Source organism: Gnatocerus cornutus, chromosome 2 (assembly GCF_029298725.1).
Source record: "Gnatocerus cornutus isolate USDA-ARS CGAHR chromosome 2, icGnaCorn1.1, whole genome shotgun sequence".
NCBI classification, from domain to species: Eukaryota; Metazoa; Arthropoda; class Insecta; order Coleoptera; family Tenebrionidae; genus Gnatocerus; species Gnatocerus cornutus.
The window spans coordinates 13504651-13530521 of record NC_142234.1 but is presented as its reverse complement, the minus strand read 5'-3'; the positions used below and the strand labels follow the sequence as shown (position 1 = coordinate 13530521).

Sequence of the window (25871 nt, the reverse complement as noted above, 5' to 3'; positions counted from 1 at the left end):
ACTATTGATTTGATAAACCCGTCGAGGGCATTCATTAGCGAAAATAATGAAAACTGAATTTTATTCATTCCATTCGCGTCATTCAGCAAAAACAATTTGTTTTCCTAATAAACTGCACAATAATATACACATCACGAAAAATTTAGACCACAGATAAGTAATAAAGCAGCCACATCAAACATCATAAATGTTTTATGTAATTCATCATTTTATATCAGTTTCAACTCATTTCGTGCTTTACGAGAGGAACAGAGGGTGTTAATTATTATGCAATTAAACGTAATAGCAAAAAAGCTCTTATATCTCTCAAAATTCTAAGAAAATGATGAATTGTTTTCAACAAAAGCAACTGAATAAACACACCTGTTTATTACAAAAGGCGTGTTACTCGAAACCTATATTTTGCCTGATGCACTGTTTCTGCTAGGCTGATTTACAATTGCAAGGGTTGTATTTAGCAGGTGATTATTTGTGTTGGATGGCACCTAAACCCCATCCCTTTCTATAGCGAGCACACCCACTAATTAGGTCGTTATGTCGAATACAAATCAAGCCGAAAGGCAGCAGTATTGACAATTTTGTTGGATTCAGACACGCACTCACATAAATTGGATTGTTTTAATGCAATTAGAACCTCTGGCACAAGACAGCGATATTGATGTTCTAAAAATACACATTTCCGTGAAGACTGAAGAGAAGATTCATTTGACTTGTAATAATAGTATCAATTTGGCAAATGCAAATGTAATGTCTGCTAAATTAGCAGTGCTATTGGTGTCAGGTATCACTTTTCTGATTCCGAGAGAAAATACAATTTGATACAAAATACAGAGATTTCACGGTGTTGTAACTTATATTTTTATTTGCATTTGGCGACGACCACCAGAGCTATCTTGACATGTTGTGTATAACCGGCGCTGTATTTTAAGTTCTTGCATATTTTATGTATATGATATGCGAATGTGTGACACATATCGTGCATATGCATAATCTGCTGCTATTCATAGGATCTAAGGAATTGGTCATACTTCAAATGCAAATTCAGATAAATTGATCTTTCTATTAAAATGCATGCAAGTCAAATTTTCACCAACAGGAATATGGAAACCATATTCTGGAGTTATACAAATACGAGAAGTGCAATAACTAGTTTCCTGCAGTTCATCAGAAACCGAAACTATTGATAAGTTTTGATACGTTTTGATACGAGCTCAAGTCAACAGCCACTGGGCCCAATGTTGGCAACTTTCGTTTTGTCTAGTTTCCTAGGCCGGATACAAATTGTTATTTAGATTTCCATATTTTTCCCCATTTTTTCTAAAAATTCCTTACGTCCGTCGAACTCTCTGGAATTGGTAAGCCTGACTGACTCCTGTTTCACAAACTTGAGTCGTTTTTTTAATTTATAATATTTAAACCGAAATGTAACTCAGCCCACCGAAGTGCAATCAATTTGCATTACCCAATTTATTAGCTTACCAATGACTGCAAGTTTTTACAGTGATAATTATGGGATTATTGCAGTTGGTTATTGCTGAAAGCCTAAAAGGATATGACAGTTTAAGCTGTTCCGAGAACGATACTGCGGCAAAACCTAAGGGATTTATTATGTTGTAATCGTATTATTTTAAAGCGATTTAATTAACGACTGCTGCATAAATATCCTTAATTTTAATAAAGAGGAATTTGCTCTCACTCGTAGAATTGCAGTGCAAATTTCGATCGTTACCAACCTTCAAAAACACTCCTCTCAGATGAATGATTGTCCGATGCATTCTATTAGACAATCATTTATCAGAAAGCGTGGCAACTTTTCTCCCTTTTACAAAGAAAGCAACTCTCGAGGAAATTGTAGATTCATTTTGCACAAAAAACTTAATTAAAAGCAGACCAATTGTAACACTTTGATCGGAAACTTGATCGAAATGTTTTATGATTGTTTAACGAAGCCTAAAAATATAAGGAGTTGACCTTCTGTCTAAAGAATTAAAAGTATTATCAAAGAGCTCTTTAATTGTTATCGTCTCTGCTAAATTGAATTTTTTCAGATTCGCGTGAATAAGTTCGACAACTTAATCAAGACTCAAAGGGCCGCGAATCAAATTAGAGCAATTTTCATATTAAGGCATTTGGGATGGATTTTTGGGAAGTGCAGATTTGTGCAGAATAAATTGAAACTAATTAGATAAGAATTTAGTTGTATTTTGTTAATATAATGTAAGATTCAAATGTGTTGTAGGTTGGTTTATAATCTGGTAAATTGAAGGCAATTTGCTGTGGTTGCCTGTACCGAGCTTTCCCGACAATTATTTTCCCGGTGATGATTTTGCAGAATTGTGTTTATTATTTTTGCATATTTAAGCCCGACACACAGTCGACGTAAACAATTATTTTAATTAAACTTAGCAGAGGATTCAGCACAGGACGTCCTCTTCAAGGTTCAACACACAGAGAATTTTCCACATTAATGAAAATATTAAAGTTTCAGGACAGTTATTTGATAAAGTGGCAGGAAAATCATTTTCCACTATGATCGTGCACCACAAGGTTTAAGTAGTCGACCCTTCCAAGTTGAGTTTAATTAATTATTACCGCGTTTGCTGTTCTCTAATCCTGCGTTTGCACATATGTGCCAGATTGACGAGCTTTAAGAACAATAAGCGAAACGTGCACACTTGTTTCGAAACAATTTCCGGTGAGTGTTCATTTTGAACTGCGATCGGGGCGATTTTGTTGTAAAGATAAATTTGTAGGAAATTGATTTTGTGCCATCAGTGGATAATTAAAATACCTGCAGTTTCGAGCAGACAATCTTACGCAGCGTGCTGTGGTGGTGAAATTAGAGGTCTAAACATTCATTTACACTAGGAATCTACATATAGATATGTATTGGTCTGTCCTCCAATGTTGATATTTATGGCAGCGTATCGAATGTCGGGATTGCGCCGCTTTAGTGCATTGGTATTCATTCTGTATTGTCCCGTATAGATTTGTTCGGGGACCTACACGCGCCTCTGATGTCGTTTATTTTAATCTGTGTGTAAAATTCCATCGAGTGAAAAATACGACCTTGTACGTGGAATTTTACCGACAAGAAAAATTTAATCTGACTTCAGAACGGCAGTGTTTCTGTTTCCTTTTTTATTAATAAACAATTATGTGCTAGATGACAGCAAATTTACAAAAGCTCGAATTAAAGCTTAAGTAAACAGAGAGGACATTTCAATTTAAATTTGACTGGAAGGCAATTCCGACCCTGCGGTGTACGATGGGATTAAATCGGAATAAAAGTAATTAGGTAAAAGCGAGCTTTTGATATGACGCTGTGCTTTAATTTTCTTCAAGTGCTTGAAGCAAGATGAGAAGCCATACATGTTGGTATTTATGCACGGAAAGATGTCAGACGAGTGTGCTTCAAAAAGTTTGAATAGTTAGTCAGTTCTTTATTTTCAGTGAAATTCTTTTCAAATGTTGGCTTTATGATATTTGCAGGGGCTTTTAATTTTATGGAAAAATTTAAGGACTTCAATATAAAAAATGTTGAAAGGGATACAACCCTTGAGTTGTTAGGTTTTGCAAGAAACTCATAATAACTTCATTAAAAGGACAAAGTAAAAAAATTAAATTATTGATTGCGAGAAAGCACTGTGGCTTTTGGCTACACACGACTACCAAAACATTCGAAGCTTTTTCAATTTCAAACAATCAAACAATTTGCGGATACGACGTTCAAACAAAAATTCATCTGTATATGAAAACCTTTTTTTAACTTTCGATTTCCATGTTTGGTCTGCAAACTTGTTAAATTCTAAACAGCAGTCATCGAATTCTCCAGAGCCTCATCTGCGTTCCCGCCGCGTTCTACCCCGTTATTAGTTTATGTAAGAGTTAACTAACACGACCAAATACGTCCTAATTTGCTATAATTTGAAAACACAGTGTTCGAATAAAATAATTTATCAGCTTTGTGGAATCCGATTTGAATATGCGCCTCGTATGCCCAACTGCGTTAATCAGTTCAGTGCTTTGTTTTAGCGAAAAGTTATCGGTAAGTTGCGTAAATTCAAATTAAATTATCTACGACACTGGTTGACATAATGGACGGCTTCACTATAATTTTGTTTGAAACATTTAAGTCGTTTCTATTGTTAAACCAGCGAACTAGTCTATTGTTTCAATGTTTATTTGGGAACAACTACAATGCTGGAGTGAAATATAACAGTCATTATTCAGACATCTCTTTGTTATTGCTTCCTATTCAAAAATTTGCCGGTTTTTTACCGGCGAGAATTTTACTAAAGTTGTACCGGAAAGGAGTTTGTAAATTAGATTAGTGCATTTTGTGTCGCCGTCAAAAACAGTGGACTCAAATAAAAACCAAAAGTAAATAATATTTCGTAACCAGTTCCAAGTTAACTCATTCATTCATTCGAACAAATATTGTCTTTTAAGTTTATTCTCGAAAAGCTTTGTATCTTTGAGAGCTTGGAAAAGCTCGTTGAAGTAAACCGTGTCAACATTTTTTGTTTGTTCTTTATGCATACAGATCTTTACAACTCGTTGTTTGAATATAAACCACTCAATTCTTTGATATTTTACATTTTTCTTGTTGCCATCTCCAAACACCGAGATAGAAGTAAAATTATATTAAACTGTACATAAACGAATACCAAAACCAAAAGGAATTCGCACCGACATCAAAATACAACATAAAAGTGTCTCTTGCATCTACCACCACGTCTTATTTTTCTCTAAACCTCCGCAGAATTACACAAGTCGTTCGAAAATGATAACACTTTACGACCAAACCTTGATGCATTTCGTCATTTACAAAACTGCACCGCTGGGATGCACAAAAAGTAATCGAAACGTAGAAAGAATCACCTGAATTTATGACCTCTCATTAACGACCTGATTTTTCGCGTCGCGTTTTTACTTCGTGGATTCGTGGAACCTCTGTAAACAGGAAGCTTGTTATTACGATGAGTTCAGAGATTGTCCCAAGTTTGGTTTCTCACACTGTTACGACAAAAGGAATCCGGAGTGAATCATTGTATTAAAATGTTATTAAGGTAGGTGTGCTATATTCGTGAGAAACTAAGAACAATAATGCGGGAAAGACGTATTTCAGCTTGAATTATTATAGCGAACGAAAAAACGACCTTGAATAATTATTAGGCAAACGGCTCCAAGACGGTGTTAATGATGTGAAACCATTTCAAGTTCATCATACACCGGATGCCACAAAAAAGACGAAAGGGAAAGTGAAAAAACAAGTAAGTCAACTGCCGGAAACGTGGAACTGAAACAAGTGAAGCAACAAATTTTCGTCGAAATATTAAGAGAAAATAGGAAACTATTGATTGCTTCTACCGCCTGAAATTAGCATTCCGTCGTTGATCAGTTTTTATTATTAATCTACATACAGCTAAATGAGTTGCAGCTGATTCCTCTGCGGTAATATTGTTGCTGCATTTTATTGTACGTATTCTTATGGGAAAGTAGTGCAATAGAAAAACCACTCTTCTTCATGAGAAAACTGCTTTTTGTGAAAGAAATCTCTAGATATATTACGAGAAGCTGGTGTAATGGAAATATCGAAAACTCTATACGTTCTCTAGGGCTTTCGCCGCAAGCTAAACGTCCAAGACATAAAGGATCGCCATTTTAATTACCACGACTACAGCTTTTAGCAATAAAATTCAGAGCAAAAAAGAGAAATTAATAAAAACAAGGATTTTAGTACTGCCCGTGTTCATTTGTCTTGCGGTCAGTGCTCAAACTCGGAGTTTGACAAGCGAAACTAATTAATGTTTTTATGACTTTTTGATCTCCAAGTTAGCATTTAATGCCAATTTATTGGTTTTCCTTGTAGTCTCCGATGCTATAAAAACGACGTCCAATATGAAGCCTTCAGCCAGCACGTGTATCCTTTCACGCTTCCGTTCCCAGCTTTAAGGTGATATATGTAAGGATTAGCGGAGCAAGTGACCAAGCTTACCATCTAAACATAGATAACGTTGATTTGCAACAAGGCGACACCCCGAATTTGTCCCTTATATCCATCTTATCTAGGGGTCGTTTTTCATTATCACCACTCTTGCTTATTAACTCGGCGGAGGAATGCCGGAAAAACTAGCGACCCTTGCTGAAATTGCCGGCAGTGATATGTGAAAAGCAATATGTTAAAGCTGCGAAAGGGCGAGGGTCAGCTCTGTGATTTGTTTTTAATATGTAAACAGGCAGCGCGAGGTCGAAATATCTCAAGGCAAACATAAAATACAAATAATCGCTACCTACCTAATATTGCAAGCTTCATCGCAGATTATCCGTAGAATAACAGAAAGTTCAATTATAATAGGGATTTGTGAAACAACGCATTTTAGCACATCACCGATTTTTATCTATTAATAAGACCTCATGAAGTTAAAAGATCATACTCTACATGACGAATAAGAATCGCCTCCTAAAATGTAAACACTGCTATAAATATTTACTGCCGTACTCCCAGTCTCAATACATTGTAATGAAAATCAGATTTCGCTCATCTTTGGCGCAAAATCAATCCACGACTACTGCATTAAAATTGCCATTTCTTGTAAAACTTTATTTCCGATAATCAATTAAAAAGTTAGATGTGGGTTTAGTCGAAACGCCTCTTTGACTGGATTTTTGCGACTTGCCGAAACTTTATAATAATAAAAAGTTGCTGTATGTGTCTTGAAATATTAGTTTTCTTTCTGGGAAATTTTTAATGTGCTCGGGCGGGTTTTTCGGTGAGCTTCAAAGCTGGATGATTTCTTTCACTGTTTGTTTTTATTCTATACGCTCAATTCAAACAGTCGTAACTTTAAGAGGAAATTAGGTTTTGTAGCATGGTACATTACAGGACAGGTCTGCTGTATTGATGCTTAATATTTGTGTTCCAATATTAAAATTAGATTTCTGAAGAGAAAGCAAGGAAAATTTTATGAAAAATCCGGGGAGTTGAATGGTACTTGGCTATGTTGAAGCTTGTGATATTGGCTATTAAATTAAGGAGAATCGGAGATAAATTTCGACTTTTTCATTAACAATGTAACAAATATTTGATAAAATTTAATTAAAGTCGTTATAAAAGCGTAAAATTTTAAATCCAAAAATCCGTCTTCATCGAGTCGCCCGTTCACATGGTCATCGTCGTCAATAGTTACGTTGTCAATTTTTTGTGACACCTCTCAGGCGAATATCATTTTCCGTTCTTAAGCATAATTTCAGTAACAAATGGCTGAAGAGATTGGAAAAATTCCGAAGCCTGTGATGAAAGGGCTGCTTCAAGCTCAGATTAAGAGGAATATAATTTTGGCGATAATAGGTGCCACCCTCGGTGGGTGTTATATGAAGTTTGTGTACTACAATGGCAAGAAAAAAGTCTACGCCGACTTTTACAAGTGAGTTTAAACAATTTTGTGACCTTACTGAAATCATGCTTTAGGAATTACGATATTAATAAGGAGTTTCACCGTATTCGCAGGAAGGGACTGTTTGATTCTTGCGATCCTTACGATGACGAGGAATAATTTTCTGAAATTGTTTTGTAAGGTTTAGAAGTTCAATTAAATTAACGTTCATTTGTGGGTGGTTGTCTTATTTTATGTTTTTATGAGTACAGTTTTGCAGTTGTGCGTGATGGTGATTCTACGTTAATAGGCAAATTTGGTGGCAATATCTAAAAATACAAAAATATTGAAGATATAATAATTTCAGTCAGAGGACATTTAGGTGGATTTTAGATTTTTTATTTTTCAAGCGGTTTAATTCGTTTTTAGAATGTTTGATAAAAGACAAATTGGTCTAGATCTCATGTTGATGAAATTTTGATAGGATTTTTTTAGAAAAGCGGTCATAAATTTCGGATTAGAGGTTTTAATGTGTTAAAATTTAAAATTTTAACCTGCTCTTTAAAATTAAGTACTTACAAGCTAAAGTACTAAAAATAAATTTAATGTGACATTTTTTTTATTTTTGGAATTTGTCAAAATACGAAATCCCTTAACGACTTATCTGACTATTTATTCGATAAAATGCATTTTGTAGGAATTTTTTTTCTTGTTATTTCATTCCATACCTATTACAAGCATCAATTTGGATTTTATCAAAACATTAAAGACTAAAATTTTCAGTGATTGCATTTTTAGTTGAGGCACAAATAGGTGCGCTAGCTACATAGACCCGGCGCCTCCACCAATTTTACATCAGAGAAATTAGTTTCTCTTCCAGTGAATACATTAAAAACTTTGAACTAATCAAATATTTAATTAAATATTAAATACAAAATTTAATATTGTCACATTAAACAACACCGGTCACAACATTCATGTTTAACTTTGTATACAAATTCACGGTACAAATATAATATAGTCAATCAATACAAGTAAATATGAAACTGAGTAAAATTAATGAACTGATGTATTATGATGCGAACGCGTTAGAACTTCGAACTAGTCTCGTTATTACCTTAGTTCCAGGTCTATTGCTGCCATTGTTTGTGTAAGGTGCTTAGGGCCACATGGCGCCCTTTGGGCGATTAGTTGCAGTTTGCAGTGCGATAATGAACAGCTCACCTTATGTACTCTGGTGCTTAAGTCTTACTTGGTGAAGTTGGTTTACAGTTTAAAACGTAATTTATGACGACATTTCACGCGCTTTCCTTGTATAGGGCAATTCTGCATAAATCAATAATGCTTTATACCAGTTTTCTGAAAAAACGTAATTAATTTAGTAGTTTACAAAAAGTTAGAAAAACAAGACGCAACAGCTGCACATAATTGGCACGTGTAGATGACGTCGATTGCACTCAAGATAAGAACCAATTTCTTCCAGCCTCGTTTTATGTTAAGGCCGAAATTACTGATTGATCTCGTTTACGATTTCAATTAACATGAAAAGGCTCTCGCTTTTTACAGTGATCCATCAGTTTAAAAACTTTTCGTAATTCGTGGTCCCAGAAATCGAAGCGAAACGTAATGTGGGTTTTACCAAAGAAGGCTGCGTTTTCAACGGAGTTCGCTGATATTCTAATAAAATATTTATAAAACGTCACCGGCTTAGAGTGATTCATGAGGATTTTTTTCTCAAAAGGCGATAACTCGAGTGGATCGTCTCAATGCAAACAAAATCTACTTCTGCAAACCTGGTAATAAAAAATAACAGAATCGTCGTTATCAATATGCATAGACTCTCCAACGGGTTTATTTATACCGACATTTGTGACTTTTTATTTGATAAAATGTAAGATACATTTTGGTTGGTCCATCCCGACGATAAAAGGAGTCGTTACGAAAAATAGTCGTACGGATTGTACTTTATTTACTTGGTGTGGAGCCGGTAGTCGAAATACCAACCCGAACACAAATCACTTCAGCCACATACATACATCACATTTCCTATAAAAAATTTCGATTTGGGGTATAACTTTTCAAGTGGTAAAAAGATTTACGGAGCACCGCTCGGGGAGATACAGACAGAAAGCGACATTTTAGATGTCCGCGTTCCCAAAGTGTCAACTTTGTTGACGCTACTAATGCAAATGACTAAATTAACACCTTCATCTACATTCTCCCCTTAAAAATGGAACGATCTCTGGAGAAAATGACAAAAAGGAATCCGATTTTTTCGTATAATGTCCTTCTTTTGATGATTTACAAGCTTTCTTGCATCCCTTAATTTAATCCGTTCGATGAGTTGGAAAATTTATGGGGTGGTCGCCAGTTTAAAATATTATTCACTCAGTGTTATGAAATCGTAACAGACGACAGTTTGAAAAACTTTGCGAAATATTAGTGCGTGAATCGGAAATAACAACTTTTGTTTTATTGTGTTTCCAATATTTGTCTCAAACTCGTTTTATCTTGTTGGAAGATAACTTTATTTTAGAACTATACGATATTAAAGCTTTTAGTAAAAGTTCGTTTCCGCTTGGTAAAAGGAAACGATGAACTAGGATTTTTGTTGGGGATTGCGTTTCGTAAGTTTGAAATAATGAAGGCGTTCATTTACAATGGCATTGTTAGACTGCCAACAAGAATAAGTATAAAAGAGCTAAGTTCATTTAACTAAAAACTAAATATTTAAATGAAGTGGTTCTAAGAAGATTCTAATTTGATGTTGAGGTATTTACTCTGTGATGCCAAAAATAATGAACCAATAAGTTCATAAATCCCAGTCTTGTGTTTCTGGCTTTTTGTGGAAGTGAATAGACAAGACTATTAAAAGTATAGTTGAGAAAGTGCAACTCAGTGAAGTCATTTTCGTAAATGAAGGAGATACTTTAATCTTCCTCGCTATTTTTAATGTGTCTTCTGAAAGCTTTCTAAATTGAAATTAATTACCTAGGTTTTATCTATTATAAACAAGAATGTTAATAAAATACTTACACGGCTGCGAAGTCTTTCTGTTCGTAAATTTTTATTAAGTTTATGGATTAAATAAGTATTCATACCATTAGCGTGTTTATTACAAAATGATGTTTTTCGTCGTTTGGCTGCCGTCTGCAGATCAATAAACTTATAACTAGACTGCCAGTGTCATCCTTTACATTCATCTTAGATATTCGCTAAGATAGTCGATTACTAATATCGTCTGCAATTTGATGATTTTGCCTTTTGCGGCTGTCACTGATGTATTGCTTGAATACTACACAGAATTCGTAGTTCATGAAGAGATGACAGGACATTTGTCAACCTGCACCCGTCGACACTTTAGATGGAAACTTTAAAGGAATATGAAAAACTTTTATTTTCATTTCGACTTTGATAATATATTAAATTTGAAAGAAGACTTTGCTCGCTTTTTGCTAAAGGCTAATGATTTTGACTTTTGGGATTGACGGGCAAAATAACGAAATTGCTTGAGGGTCGACTATCGATTTAGAGCGATGGTTATAACGATTATATTAATAGGGTCCTCTTACCACAATACTTTGTCATTAAGGCGACATTATTAAAGGTTGTGCTGAAATAAATTGTTAATTACCCGAAAGGGTTGCTTTATATGGTAGTTCAGCGATAATCGGTCAACTACCTCAGCGTTTTTCAGAAAAATAATAATAACTATTATTTTCTGGGTGAGTCATGTTATGGATTGTACCATTAACGGTAATTTTTTGTTGAAAACAACGATTTACAATCACGCTATTTGATACGGACAAATGTACCAATTATAATCGAATTATTCCAGTCAGACGTCGGTTTATCAGCTACCCCATCACAGCAATCGCTGAATAATTCAAGTAATTACTATCTGTTGTTTAAATTGGGCGATAGATATGAGCATAAATGTCGGAAAATTATCGACAAATTATTCCACTTATTTTTCTTGAGTGACAATCGCCTTTCTTTTGTCGCTTTCCTATGAAAGCCGACAGCTCCAACAGGCAATTCTTTCTTCCCTCGTTACGTCGAACATGTGCTGCTGAATAACACGCCTGTAGAAAATGCAACAAAGTGCACCGGAATTCGGTCTGCGTTGCGTTTATATTCGCAGGGATGCGTCCCATAGGTAAAAGTGGCACATAGGGATTTCACTGTGTCTCACGTCACGCACCTCCGGAGTCGGCGTGAAGCGGCGACATGACCGGAATACATTCCGGGAGAACGTGTCATCTCCGAAGCAACTAGCAAGAGTCATCGAATATCATGCATGAATCTAATCAAGAGTGGAATTTCGCTTAGTTCGTTTCTTTTGAGTAAAATTCCAAAAACGCGGATATTAAATGAGAGCGAAATGTATTTTGAGAACGATCATGAACTGGTAATATACCTATGGAAGTCGTAAAAAGTATCCGGGGAAGTGGCGTTTTATGTTACCAAAACAATTACATCTTCGATCAGACGAAGTGAACACTTGAAAAGAATAAATTTTCCGAGTGGTGGGTTTTACCCATGCGGAATTGCGCTGAAATTGCAATATTTATACATAAGCTAAATTACCGTGGTTGCACATGCATGCACGATTTATTGCGTTTTGTAGGAATCTTGGAAAGGAAACTTTAATCGTTAAAGAGCTTTACGGTGGCCAAGTTCTGGCTTTGTTCGCTCATTTTTACCGCATCATGAAGTGTAATTTTCGTTTGCTTTTCCTTCAAGCCACTTAACAAATTTTCACTTGGGCATTAAAATAATTTGTAAGTAACTCCAAAGTCCGTCAATATCAGGACTGAACAAGAAATGTACTACAGTTGCATTTTAATAAAACCAGGTGCTGTTGAGCCCACACTGTCACAACAGACTGTGAAAAATGAATTCGGACTATTTTAATTGCTTGTTATCCAGTGGTTTAACGAGAAACTGGCAACTCGGGGTCAATATTCATTTGACAACAAATTGCAATTTTGAGCTGCATTATTGAAAAGTGACAAGGAAGAAATGAATTTATTTCGACGCGACATGGATGCTGTGCCGACAATTCTGAAAATTTAATTTCAAATCAACTGAGGGAAATTTGAGTATTGGAAAATCGTTGGAAAAACACGATCCTAGATCACAAGTATTTTTATATTATAAAAAACTGTATTCCGGATAACATTGTCCCAGAATAATAGTACATGTTTGACATATTTAACTTGGTTGTGTTTAGTTGTTAGCAAGAAAAACGTGCTCGTTTTAATATTTGGAATTTAATTTCATTTCGGTTTTTCGTAGAGAGGTGCAAAATTTGAAAAACCTAATAATGGTTTTTTAGATTTTAATCTCTCTTCTGGTTGTTAACCCTCTCATTTCTCTTTTTTCATTAAGTGATATACCATTCCCTACGAACGAACAATGCAAATTCCATAATGTAGCTGACTACAACCGTATTCACTCCATTAGTCCGTTTTTTAATAAAACTTCATTGTTTTACCGCGGTATTTCTGCGCATTTTATCATACGATCTATTTCTCTGAATGGTAACCTGGTTTTTTATATTATTACTCGCAATTCAGCCGAGAAATTTCCTATTGTAATTCAGTTCGGTGATTGATGAGGCGTACTTTTTCCCTTTTTACTCTAACCTCCAACCCGAAATTGTCAAGATTTCTGTTTGTGAAGTACACATTTGATTTTCGATAAGCAAAAATCGCACCGAAAATGTCCCAAGTTTTATATTCGCTAATTGACTTCATAAAACTTTTTCTTTACATTGCTAAGGTGTTTTGACCAGCAGCAATAATTGGAAAACTTCTCCAGTTTCCTGCTTGAAAGTTCGGTTGTTTTCAATACGACTCGTTTGCTTTCAGTTGCAAAGGAGACAGAAGTTCGTGCACTTGTTGGGACGAATGTTCTTCTTCCATGCAGAGTCGACGTGAACCAGTGTGGCACTTTGCACAGCGTGAAATGGTACAAGGAGACGTCTAGGATATACGTGTTCAGCCAAGCTGGACAGATACGAAGAGGGGAAGGAGATGCCAGCGAAAGGTAAAGTAGATATGTTTTTTTGGCAATGTTTGCAAGCGGTGATGCACAAAATTGGCAACGTACACCGGAAAACAGAAGTGCGCACACAGTGGACTAACTAGACAAACTTATCATGCCGCAAAAGTCCGTAAACATCATTATTACAAAACTATTAACCGAGTAGACTGTGCGACAATATTATAAATTGATGACACTGAAAACTAGAAATGCCTACTAAAAGTAATCACTTCGTCCTGAAAATTCGGTCGGTGGCTATATTAACATTTAAACAAGAATTCACCACTCAGCTTCTAAAAAAACTGTGAATAAAATATTGTAATTCTACAGAGTGCATTCAGTTGCTAATAAATATTTTGCACGGTCGTCTGTTTTCTGTATTGCAGTGCAGAATGTACGAGTGCAATTAATATAACGGAATGAAGAGCATTTGTATGACTGAATTTTAAAATAAGGAATTTATTCTTAAATGTGTTGAGAATTTTATTAAGTGAATATAAAATGACTGGTTCTAATAAAAGTAAGTTTGTGATAAAATCTAAATTGTTTACAATGCTTCAGAATACGTGTCGTTTACTAAGAACATGTACACAGCTATAAATAACCGCTGTAAATATTTCAGGTCGAAAAGGAAAGATTTGTAAAGTAATGAACGGTTTTAGAGGGAAGGATTTATTGATTCAGCTTTTGAGAGCTAATTTAAGGGGATTTTGTTCGAAAGATAACGATAAAATTGAAAACAGTACAAATTTAAGTCGACGTAGCATAAAAATTATAACAACCCCTTGGGCGAATATGATTATATTTAATTAACAATGCCATAAAAGAAATAGAAATAGAAACCCAACTTGCATTTCTAGAAGGCTTTTAATTTTCACACATTTTAAGGATTTGTTGGTACGATTTCTCTATTCTAAATTAGTATGCAGATATAATTAGGAGTATGATTTTTCATTATATCTGACTTGTGTTAAAACGATACAACCATAATAAAATTCTTCGTTAAATGAACGAGGTACCGACCAAAATAGATTTGCATGCATATTTTTTTGAAAAATTAAACTATCGAATCCGAGTATGTAAAAACAATGGCAAAGACTGCATGCATCTTTCTATCTGTCTCAGTTAACTGAAAATTGACTATCCGAAACTTGAATCGCTTGTAGTAAGTAATTCAGTAATTTGACTTTTAAAATAGTATAATTCGATGATAAATTAACAATAACAAGTAAGCAGAATTTGGAAAATTGGGCTCTTGTAGAATACTTTTGGTACTCTGCTCATTAAAAAAAAAATCATCAAAAAATTCTGGTTTTGGAAAAAAATAGGATAACATTACATTGCAATTCCCATTAGCGAAATACGGTTGGAATAATAAATAAATTGAACATGGAAGGTGGAAGAACATTATTCACAGGTGTTATATAAATTGATTTGATCTAAACATGCAATTGTGATTTACTGTCATGTTAACAAAGACTTTTTTCAAATAACTATTACTTTTAATTGTAGATAAATTCTATACAGGTATGTTATTTTTCTAGGAAGATTTTGTAGCTACCACGTAATAATTCAAATCTAATAAACATGGTCCAATTAAGATTCAGCTGCTTGGAAATCTAGTAAATTAAACTTCTATTCAAGTTGTTCACAATGTTAATTTCAATAGTTTACTAACTGCCCTATTTTTAGGATGAATAATTATTAGCATAACCTAAATTATAAACATTCATATTTATCCATGTGTTACAATGAATTTGTGATTAATAATCATGAAGGGCAGCTCTGTTTATACATTAATAACTGAAATCAAATATGAATTTGTCAAAAAAAAGCATAATTAATTTGTAACAAGAATGCCTAAAGCGTCAAGTGTTTAATCTAGATAGTGATTATAACCACACGTTTTGTATGCATTATAATGAAGTAAAATCAATGACGAGATTAATCCCGAACATAATGCTCTAACAGGATGTATTTAATCTCTGAATTACTACATGAGCTAAGCAAACGCCTATCCACACAATTCTATTAATTATTAATCAATTTGGTTCATCATTTCAAAATTGAAGCTCGACGTGGCAGGAAAAGTTCTTTATTACGTTCTATTACCATTGATCTATGCGTTGTCTTATAGTAATTGGATGACTGTCACACGCGATCATGAATAATTACCGTGGAAAAATAAACTGCTTACACCTTTCTTTGCGGATATTACAACAAAGATGTTTTTGTGGTGAATGTTTCATTTATCAGCGTAATCGGTGGAAAACACGAAAAGCGGATTACGTGTCTCTAAACTCGACAATGTAATGACAGACGTTTTAAAGTTAGTATGCATCCATTTAGAGATTTTTTAGACAAGCGTTGACGGGAAATTTTCAGCAACAGAAAGAAAGCTCATTTCAAGCAGAGTACTCACATTTTGATGGCGTTTTCTTTCATCAGGAAATTATTCCAAGAACCAATTTATTCAAGTTTATACATCTGAGTAAACGGCGCTAACGTTGTATTAATATTTATAGTTGTGTTGTAAGCCTCATAAGCCATATATCTCGAAGGCAGATTCGCTTTAATGACACCTGAAATTGGCCTGGTGGTACGACGCAGCAGATTTATTACCAACTTGGATGTTTCATTTCTAAGCACAAAGTGTGCGTTTTTGGGGTTTTTACAATCAATAGAGACTATTGGCTTCAATTACACGTGGTTTTAACGTAATTTAATATGATGAAGCTCAACAAACTTGTATTATTAAAGTTTAAGCTAACGACTATGTAGCGGTCTTCTGGTTTGATATTATGTACAGAGCTCTAGCAAACACTGTGGTTTATAACTGCAAATTTATAGCAACATTTAGTTGCAGTTAACCGACTTTGGTAGCGTAAACCTTCATGGTACATTTATGGATATGGTCAGGTTTACTCACATAATAAAGAGACTTCAATGGCCGAATTTGAAGCAACATTTACTTGAAACTATTGTCTAGAATCGCAATTGTGATGGCTATCACAAGAAGACAGATAATTTTAAAGGAAAATTTGCTCTTAACGTATTGTTTGCTTAAACTTTGAGTAAATCCAGGTGAAGTGGACCACCTAGAAAGAGTTATTTTGTTCAATTTCAACAAAACTTTGATATAGAACACGGTGAAAATTATTTTGCGAAGAGTAGTTTAGTTTCGTATAAACAGAGTGTTGAAATTTCTCATTTTGACCATAGATATTACATGACACTAGGTACATATTTCAAAATGGCGACCAAATGACAAATTTCAATTTTTCTAAAAGTATGACACGTTTTATGCTTTTAAGATTAATGTCAAACTAAAGCTCAATAAGTGTACTTTGACCTCTAGAAAAGACATTGTGGGAAAATTTTTGGTTTAGTCGGCACATTTTTTTTACTTTGGCTTTTCTGTGAGAATTCAACTCACTATAGATTTGACCAATCAGAGACTTGTTACATTACTTATAACAATTTCTGTAGCTACTTCTTTAATTTTTTAAGCATTTACTTCTAAATGATTTTAAGTTTTTAAGAACGATGTAGAGTGGCCACTATTTTCGTAGTGTGAAGTAAAATATTTTCTCAAAAGTTTCGTAAAAATTTCAACACTCAGTAGGTATATTAGAACCTAAAGCATTCGGGTCAAAATTATTTACAGGGAATTTATGTACTATTAAGTACGTTCTTGAAAATAGCATAGTACTTCACTTGGAATTACTTTCATATTATAAGCATACACAATGGAGCTATAAACTAATAAAGAATATTGCCAATAGACAAGCATCGACGTGTATTTCTCCTCTTGTACGGAACAATAAGGAAATGAATTGTGCTAAAAAATTCGGAATGAACGGATCAATAACGGTAAAAGAGCAGCTATAATGTTACAACAATTTCTGTTAGTTAGCGTTTCATAATTTCAGTGTATTCAGATCTAATCAATGTTTAATTATTAGGGTGAGAACATTGCTCAAGAAGTTGGATAACAATACCATTTTGATTTCATTTATGGAAACTTTATCACAAAGCTAAATATTTACCGGAAATCCTGGCGGTAAGCCAATTTGTGATAGAGATGCTCCGTTAATTAGTGCATTTTACCACATCGTTGCTGCCGATTTATTGCATCCTCAAAACGGGAAAAACTTCTATCTACTTATTTTGTATTTTAACAAACCGACTAGCGACGATGGTTCTGAAAAGTTGTACAACTGCTTCAACCCAAGACTGAATGGAAAATGCCTCTTTTTGCATATAGCAGTTTAACCAGGTCAAGTGCAACGTAAATTATGTATGCACTCAGTCTTCAGACGTCGCTACCAACCGCCACTCGTTTTCAATTACGTAGCTCTAAGGACGATGTGTTTTGACAGCCTGGAGATTAATATTCTTATTCACAAGGAAGGGCATAGACAGACAGAAAGCTTTCATTTTTAGTCGCTGAATTTTACTGTTTACATAAATACATTTCGCAACCGTCCACACGATTTTCTTCAAATAAAATTAACGCAATGCGAGCAATTTCCGTGAATGGAAAACGGTGCACACGTGGTAATTTTTCCAATTATTTTGTTGTTCAAGATTACACGATAACCTTCACGAACCCTAAAAATTTTAATTACAGAGCTTTATCGACATGAAAGCATGCCACTTGAAACACGGAATTTTCTTGTAAATGAGCAATTATATCCGTACCACTCTTTAATTAACGTCCAATTATATCTTCACATTGTGATGAAAAACAGCTTTCAGGAAGTTCGGTGGAAATTTACTTTTAATTTGTTTCTGAACTAACATTTTACTCTTGAGCCCAAATTTTTGAAGCTGAGCACTCTGCTATACGACGTGGAGGATCTTGTTTCTTTCGGGAATTGTCAGCACTCTTACATGTTTTTTTCTTTTTTGGACAAAGAAAGTAAAGTATTTATTCAATTAAATTTTCATTAAATTTTTAGCATCTCTATTCGTCCGGTTTTCAAACAAATTAATAACTCTTTCAGATGCTTTGTTCTTAATTGATGAAATGTCTGTTTCATTTTCACCATTTAAAATTCTTTACAACATCTAAAGACATTAGTCACGCAGTTCGTAGTTTAATTTTATGAATTGCAATATTTATTGAAAGCTCCAGGCGAAAACGAGACAACTTTTCTGTATTTCTGAAACTACAGTGTGATTTGCGTCTCCCAAGAGCACCCTAAAACTCGCTGCTAGTGACTCTTGTTTGGTGTTAGAAGAAACATAAATTATCCTAAGTTACCACTATTTTTTACATTAATCAAACTTTATTTGAGGTTAAGTGAGTTCTTGATGTTATAAAAATAAGTTGAATGATTAGAAAAGTTTTACTGCAATTCCCGTAATGCTATTACATGATTTCTTTGCTTGCGTTGGAGATTTAAACTCTAATTCTTATTGATTACTTTGACAAGTATAACACTCCGATTTTATTGAACATGTGAGACTGGTTCATTTCGGAATTGCTTTCAATTTTGTCGATGGCATAACTAATTTCAATTTTCAAAGGTCTCTGCAAAACTCTTGGTCCTATCTGTCGGTGATTTATGACTTAAATTAATCGAATTGTTTCGGGCTCTTTTTCTTCTTGTTTTTGTCCCATAGGAACGCTACGAACCATTTGTTACCAAGTCCACACAGAACCCTTACAAGGTATCATTGCGCTGAGTTGTAATAAGTAGCTGGACGAAAGGCCCTCTAGGATTACACACTGCGCTATTAAGTACCGCAAATGGTTTGGGGAAGCGCAATGTAGGATGGACATTCGCTCTAATCCCCGAAAATTAATGGTGATTTTAAAAGGAACCGATGCGATTATTTATCTGATTTTCCGTGGAAACAGAAAAGTATGTTGTAATTTATGATCATAAAATTTATAATTCGGAATACATTCGTACAAATGGCGGATGCGCCGGGCAAAGTGCTTTGAATAATTACTTTTGTCTGGATATCACATTTTGGTGGTTTTGTCTCATTACTTGTTCGCTCAATCTTTGTCTCTTGCTTGGTTGCACCTTCCAAGTTAAATGCGTTTTTTTCTGGCGTATTCAGTTTCTTTTCATTAATTACGTTCGCCTTAATAAAATATTAATTCTTCCTCGAATATCACTTTTATCCGCCGGTAATCCATCAAAAGCCAAATCTAGGACGCAATTACATTAATCACCGTAATCGCTGTATCCACCAAATTCTCAAAATTGGAAGGTTGCAGAAAGCGACCCCGAAGTTGCTCCACAGGACTTTTCCTTTAACTTCAAGTGTTTGCTAACAACGGATTAACGAGATTTATTATGAATGCAGCCAAACCAACCGCAGTGAAACCTCTTAGTCTTGTAATATCCGACATGAGTGCAAAATTTGTCAAAGGAACTCATTTGCTTAACTATATTTAAAGTATACGTTTTAACATTTTATAAAAGTATGATCGGCTTTCGTAATTAAAGTTGTTTTTTTAGTTGACAGAGCCGATAACGGACACCTCTTTTACTTTTTAAGTCTTAAAGTTACTTAGGAGAAGGGAACATCGAAAGGATTAGAAAGTTACTAAAATGCCACAAATAAGCTCTTGAGATAATTTTCTTGCCTTTGTTCTCTATTCGGATCTTTTAAGTGCTAAATATTTCATTCCTTTTCGTAATTTTTAATAAGATGCACTCTCATGCAGATGTGCAATTTAATCTGTTTCAACTTGGGCGGTGCAATTCGAAAGAGAAACAATCCAAAATGAAACATTGTTCTTGCACTTCAAGCTGTTGTACCCCTTTTTGTTAAATCGAAAGCAATTTCATAACTTTGCGAGCTTTTAAGAAAAACTGAAGAAAAATAAATGATTACGTAGTAGAACCTAAAGAAAACATTTTTTAGGATATCTCTGAATCCAAACCTGATGAAGCAAAACGGGCTTCAAATTCAGAAGTAGGCGTTCATTTTACTTTAGGAATGACGTTTCACATCTTCAGTACATTTTTTTTTCAAAATTGTGTTGTTAATAAACAAACACAAGGAATTTGTTTAGTTATCAATAATTTCTCTACATAATTTACGTTTGTGATGTAACATGTGCTTACATTTCTGTTGTTCTCACTATTAATTATCTTTACCTTGAGGGCTACAGCAATTTAGGAATGAAGAATGCTTGTATGCTTAGTAAATGATCATAGCTTTAAGCTTTTCTCTGCAGAGATAAATAGACTCTATGTTTGCTTTGCAAATAATATTTTCGCTCAAAGGCAACATTAATTCAAAGTGAATGTTTTTGGTTCATGTTTGCAATCGATGGCAAAATGTTTTTCTTTATATTTTAGATTAGTTTGTATAAAGCCTCTTGTTAAATAGAGTTAAAATGAAATAATAACATTCGCTCTAGAATATTGATTGGCAAATTTAAGAGGCTACGGCGAGGCCATCGAAGGGGCGATTGTTGTTTTTTAGTGGCAAAAGAATTACCTAACTACTCTCTCAATGGCGCTTTCTATGGCATGAAAAGCTTCGAGTTTACATGCATCTTCATTGACCCAATTTCCGCGTTGGATAAATTGTCAACATTTGCTCTTCTACTTGCACAAGCTAGTAAAAACCCGTCCCTTCCTTCATCAATTGAGAATGGCTTGTCCGTTGCAGACTCTCGACTCCAATCACCAAACCTCGCCTCTAGGCAACCAACAATATTATTCATAGCATCAGAAGCTCACCTTTGCAAAAACATGCAGACAGCGCGTTCTGCAAACAAAACGGCACACCACGCATTATTTCCTGTTCTGCGACATAAACGTTTCTCCATTCTTATTTCCATCACGTTTCCGTTATTACGACTCTAGTAGAAGAGCGCACACAAGAAAAAGAAAAAAACTGATAGTTTCTAGTGTGAGGTACGCGTTCGGAATCTGGGCCCTCGACAGAAACCCGAAACTGGTCTACTTCTAAATCCTCCTTCCCTTGATAAATTTTCACGCACGGAACTGAAACTGCCAGGGACGCAATAAGGGGGTCGAAAACACACAAATTGAACGAGACCAATTCGTTGTAATAATAACTTTTGCTTTTATGTTCTTGGGTCTATTCTAATTCCGACTCTGCATTTCTTCCAACGGATTGACTTATAAATATCAAACAACCGAAAGAGGCGAAACAAAAGACGACTCTCTTTCTACATAAATTTATTTAAACTTAGTCCTGACGCAGACGAAATCGGGCTAAATAAAAAGCATTTCAATGTAGGTTTTGCAACATTAACTTCCTGCTCTAAACTTCGAAGTGACTGTATCGAAACTTCCATTATTGGGAAATACATTGTTGCACCGACAAGGCCCGGAGTTTTATTACACGGGAGAAAGAAAAAGGATGTGTGTCATAAATTCCCGCCAAATCTTGCCAATATACCAGTGTCCCAGAATCTCTACCTGCAATAATGTTGTGTTGGAGTTCGCACTTATATCGAACAAAAGCTCCGATTTAAATATAGCGTGAACAAAATTTTCAGACTTTTTATGTTCAATAAAAGCTGTTTGTTGGTCTGTGATCACAAGAGTGCACTTTACTATGTTTTAACGACGGAATTTTCAAATCAAAACATTATGTTATGAGCAATCGCACTTTTGTGGGTTTATAAAAGCAGTTATAGTTTACAGTGTTGTAAAGAGATCAAAGTTTTCGGCGAGGGCTTCAAATTGCTCATAAATAGCGTCGCCAGTAATAATTTTATGATTAGCGTGAAGAATCTTTTCCGGTAGAGATATTTCTTAGAATTGATTAATTATTTACCGGATGAATAACTTTGACGTTTAATGGAAACTTTTAAAGGGAAACTGATCTTCCAGACTTTGCTTAAGAATTTAAAAACCTCTTTTAACTCTTTGTTGTGTTAGCAGTTTTACCACACAGTGGAGCTGACCTTTGTAAATGCTATTCACTTTTGTTTCTGATGGATAAATTCGAAATGTCACACCTCCCACTTGTACCTAAATTGAGTTATTCACACAAAAATCCCGTCTCCAGGTGCAAATTTAATTACTTCGAAAATACACATAATCACCGCAAATTGAACTGAAAAAGCGTCGTCAAGGGACTGTCAACCCCCAATATATAGCTTCTAAACGCTCTTGGAGCAATTCCAACCCCTTCAGTATCGGACACTTCGCTTTAATTGTGGTCATAACTTAGAGTGAGGTCCTCTTTTGTGTGAAGCGGGCGTCTTCGTAAGCATCGCGACGCTGCCAACGGACAAGCCGCTTCTCTCGAGTACTTTCTCGCCTTACCCCAATTGTTAGGGGTTGTGAATTTAGGACAAGTGCTTTGCTCAGAAATTGAGATGTTCGCTGTAGAATGCCTGGATTTGGACGAGGTTAAAATCTAGGCTATGTTTAATTCAAGTGAATTACAAGGAATTAAGCGTCAACATAGAAAAGAAAATAAAAATTTGCTTGCTTGAAACAAAGTCCGGCGCGGAATTTATCGCTACTCAGGAGTTGGGGAAATGCTAAACATTTCAACTAAAGCGGAAATTAAAAAAATCCTTCATGGGTGATATCTAAATCAGGGACAAACTTTTAGAATCAAGAACGAAGGAGTGGTGTAAAGGTGAAATAAATATACCTAGCGTGTCGACGGATACTCTTTTATAGTGGTTCCAGGTCAAAGTGTTCAAGTCAGGGCAATGATTTTTTTAGGTCTAACGCTTAACTTATCAGGAAAAATAAATTACATGAGGGGAGAGACTTTTATTGAAAGTCCTTTGCCATTTGTAACGTTCGCGTAAATGTAAGTCGGTAACAAATTACATGCACCCAAAGAGACCGTAAGCTCTGAGGACTTTTTTGGTCTTGTGCCACTGTCGGTCGGGGAGATTCTTCTTCATAATTAAAACAAATACCACGTTCTGTTTTCCTAATCGTATTAGTTTGTTCTTGTGGCTCTTAACAGAAAATCCCATTTTTGAAATAGAACATAAATCCTCCTCTTCCACTTAGTAACCAAAGTGTACAGCGAGTGGTTAGATTCATGTAACGTTGTAAAAATCCAGCCTCGAGACTATTTTAATTTAACTAAATAAAAGAGAAAAATTGGAAAAATAATCCCGAAAGTCTTTTACCTCCAGACTTAAATTAATTCTTAAGTTTATTAACGTTGAACGTTTTAAAATTTTTCTCACGAGCGCCCGTTCACTTTTTCCCGTTAATTATGAAAAAACGAACGAAAGAGTTGCAGGTTTCTGTTCTTTTCGAGAACAAACGTTCGCAGCTATACACTGGCGCAATTTATTGGTTCGGAGCAAATGGACCGTCCAAGCCGTTTATTCTAATTCTTGTTGTGTGTCCGTTATTTAACGGCAACTGTTGGTGTTACATAAAACATGGAGCGCTTTGGTGCATTTCAGAGTAAATATTATATGAAGTGCAAAACGGCTTATTTACATAAGTTTGTTTTAAACGCGGACGGAACTAGGTAAACACTTTGTAATGTAATCAGGAAACCTGACCACTTTCTAGCTCATTTCCCGCAGCAAATTAGCTCAGGCGGTGAGAGCAATTAACGTGTATTTTTTCCCTTTTTAACCCGTATAAGTAGTTTTATTAACTGTACGTGCTGATAGCGTTTTAGTCAAAAGCAATCATTTTTTGCGGGAAATTAATTTTTTTTGTGACTATAGTCGGTAAATTGACTTAAATTCTTTTCCTCGAAACGTAAATATTGTTCCTAATCTGTAGAATCTCGCCTTAAACCAAACAGACGATTAATTAGTTGGAGAATCTTGCCCCGTGCTACGCTTTCGTCTTCGGTGGATTCAATTTGGGTTATAATTTAGGGTGAACGCGCCCCAGTAGGACATACAAACATGTAAATGTCAAGTTTAGGTAGATCAACTAGATTTTGGGACGTTTTGTGCAGCCCTAAGGGAAAGAGGTCATGTCGACCTGACAATTTAGCGTTGCCAAGAAGGACTCAGTTGTCCTCAGATGCTTGGATATCTACTTGTTCTAATAAGACGCTAATCTGTTATGCCAGCTAACGTCGAACTTTGAACTTGAATAATTCATCAAACTATCGCATTAGCTTTCAAATTACAAGAAAATTACGGGGAAGCGAACAAGAAACTGCGCAAAGAGAGGGGTTTAATAGCACGAACCAGAAGGACTGTATGTCAAATTATCAAATAAAAGAGCTTTCTGAAAAGACGTCAGCCCTGAGCTATATTTTCTAAATTTGTCCCTACCAATTATGGAGCTGTTTTTGATAACATTGCTACAACAATACAAACGTTGAAAACTTGGGACATAATAATTGTTTAACGTAAGTTAATAGCAGAACAGTTGTAGCCTAGGGGAAAATTCTGTGTCCGAACTTTAATTGTGTGAGTAGTAGCGCTTTAAAGGATACAAATTAGTTTCCGACTTTTAGTTGGGCTAATTTAAACGGTCGAAAGTAAGAAAAACCCAAAGCCGGGCGAAAAAGTAGTAAAGTGTTTGATCGTATCGAAACGTTCGCTCTGATGAGGTGTCTAACAAATTGAAGCCAAGAAAAAAGCTCCTCAAACAAAAAATCAGTTAATCAGTTTGGGTTTCGCTTCACTTGAGTTTCGGACCTTTTGGCGCACTCTCTGGAATTTTTAGCTGGAGAAATTGCCAACGGGTATTGTTCTTCAGCAACTACACAGTTCATTGACAGCGGTTAGATCCAACGTATTCATAACTGTGTCACATCTCGATGTAAACTCACAGTTCATCCTCGACCTAGGGCTAATAAAGCACACATACACCCCTGTTTCTACTTTAACGATCTACTGTTAAAACAACTATAACATTTCTGGCGTATAAAATTTGTTTCTGGGTTTACTGCAATTTTTATATGCATCTGCAAAAGTTTATCGCTTTTTCTATCTCCTTTAGCTGCTGTTGTGTGCAGTGGTTTAAAAATGTTTGCAGTAAACACGAAATGTAACTTCTGCTTTTATACACTACCAGTTCAGAAATATTAATACGAACTGATGGGTTCCATTTTGATCGCCCACGAAAACCGGAAATGTAAAATGAAATTTCTTGCTAAAAGCTACTGCCGAAGCTTTAATAGTCTGAGATATAGGAGCTTAAGTGAAAATAGTAAATTATTCAAGGCAATTTAAATTTTTAGAGCCGAATAGGTATTTAGTTAAATTGCATTTCGAACGAAAATGTTCTCCTCAAGACATTAAATAAAGTTGTGTCAATGCTATTACGACTTGAGAATTGCGCCCTTAAAGCAAGTGAAGAAATTGGGAATTTTAGTCTATGCTTATGTTTATTTCTTCCACAAGCTGCATATTTAAGAGAAGTTATTAGTGAAGGTTTGTAAATTGTATTTTATGCACAAATAGTTCCAAAGTCTGTTTCAGCTGATAAGAAAACTTATTGCTAAAGTTGCAACTACTAATATGGATAATTG

At 35.0% G+C, this 25871-nt stretch overlaps 2 protein-coding genes across 4 annotated transcripts in view; both read left to right on the top strand.

The window, feature by feature from the left end:
- nrm (neuromusculin) overlaps positions 1-25871 on the top strand; it is a 176618-nt gene that overhangs the window by 56673 nt on the left and 94074 nt on the right. For all 3 annotated transcript variants that reach the window (XM_088031039.1, XM_088031036.1, XM_088031037.1), the window contains exon 2: positions 13256-13433. In XM_088031039.1, coding sequence (XP_087887165.1) covers positions 13256-13433 — 178 coding nt within the window. The remainder of the gene's footprint in view (positions 1-13255; positions 13434-25871) is intronic.
- On the top strand, positions 7264-7559 carry LOC148179245 (cytochrome c oxidase subunit 6C-like). Its single transcript, XM_088031199.1, has 2 exons — positions 7264-7430; positions 7475-7559. The coding sequence occupies exons 1-2, from the start codon at positions 7264-7266 to the stop codon at positions 7557-7559; spliced, it is 252 nt and encodes an 83-aa protein (XP_087887325.1).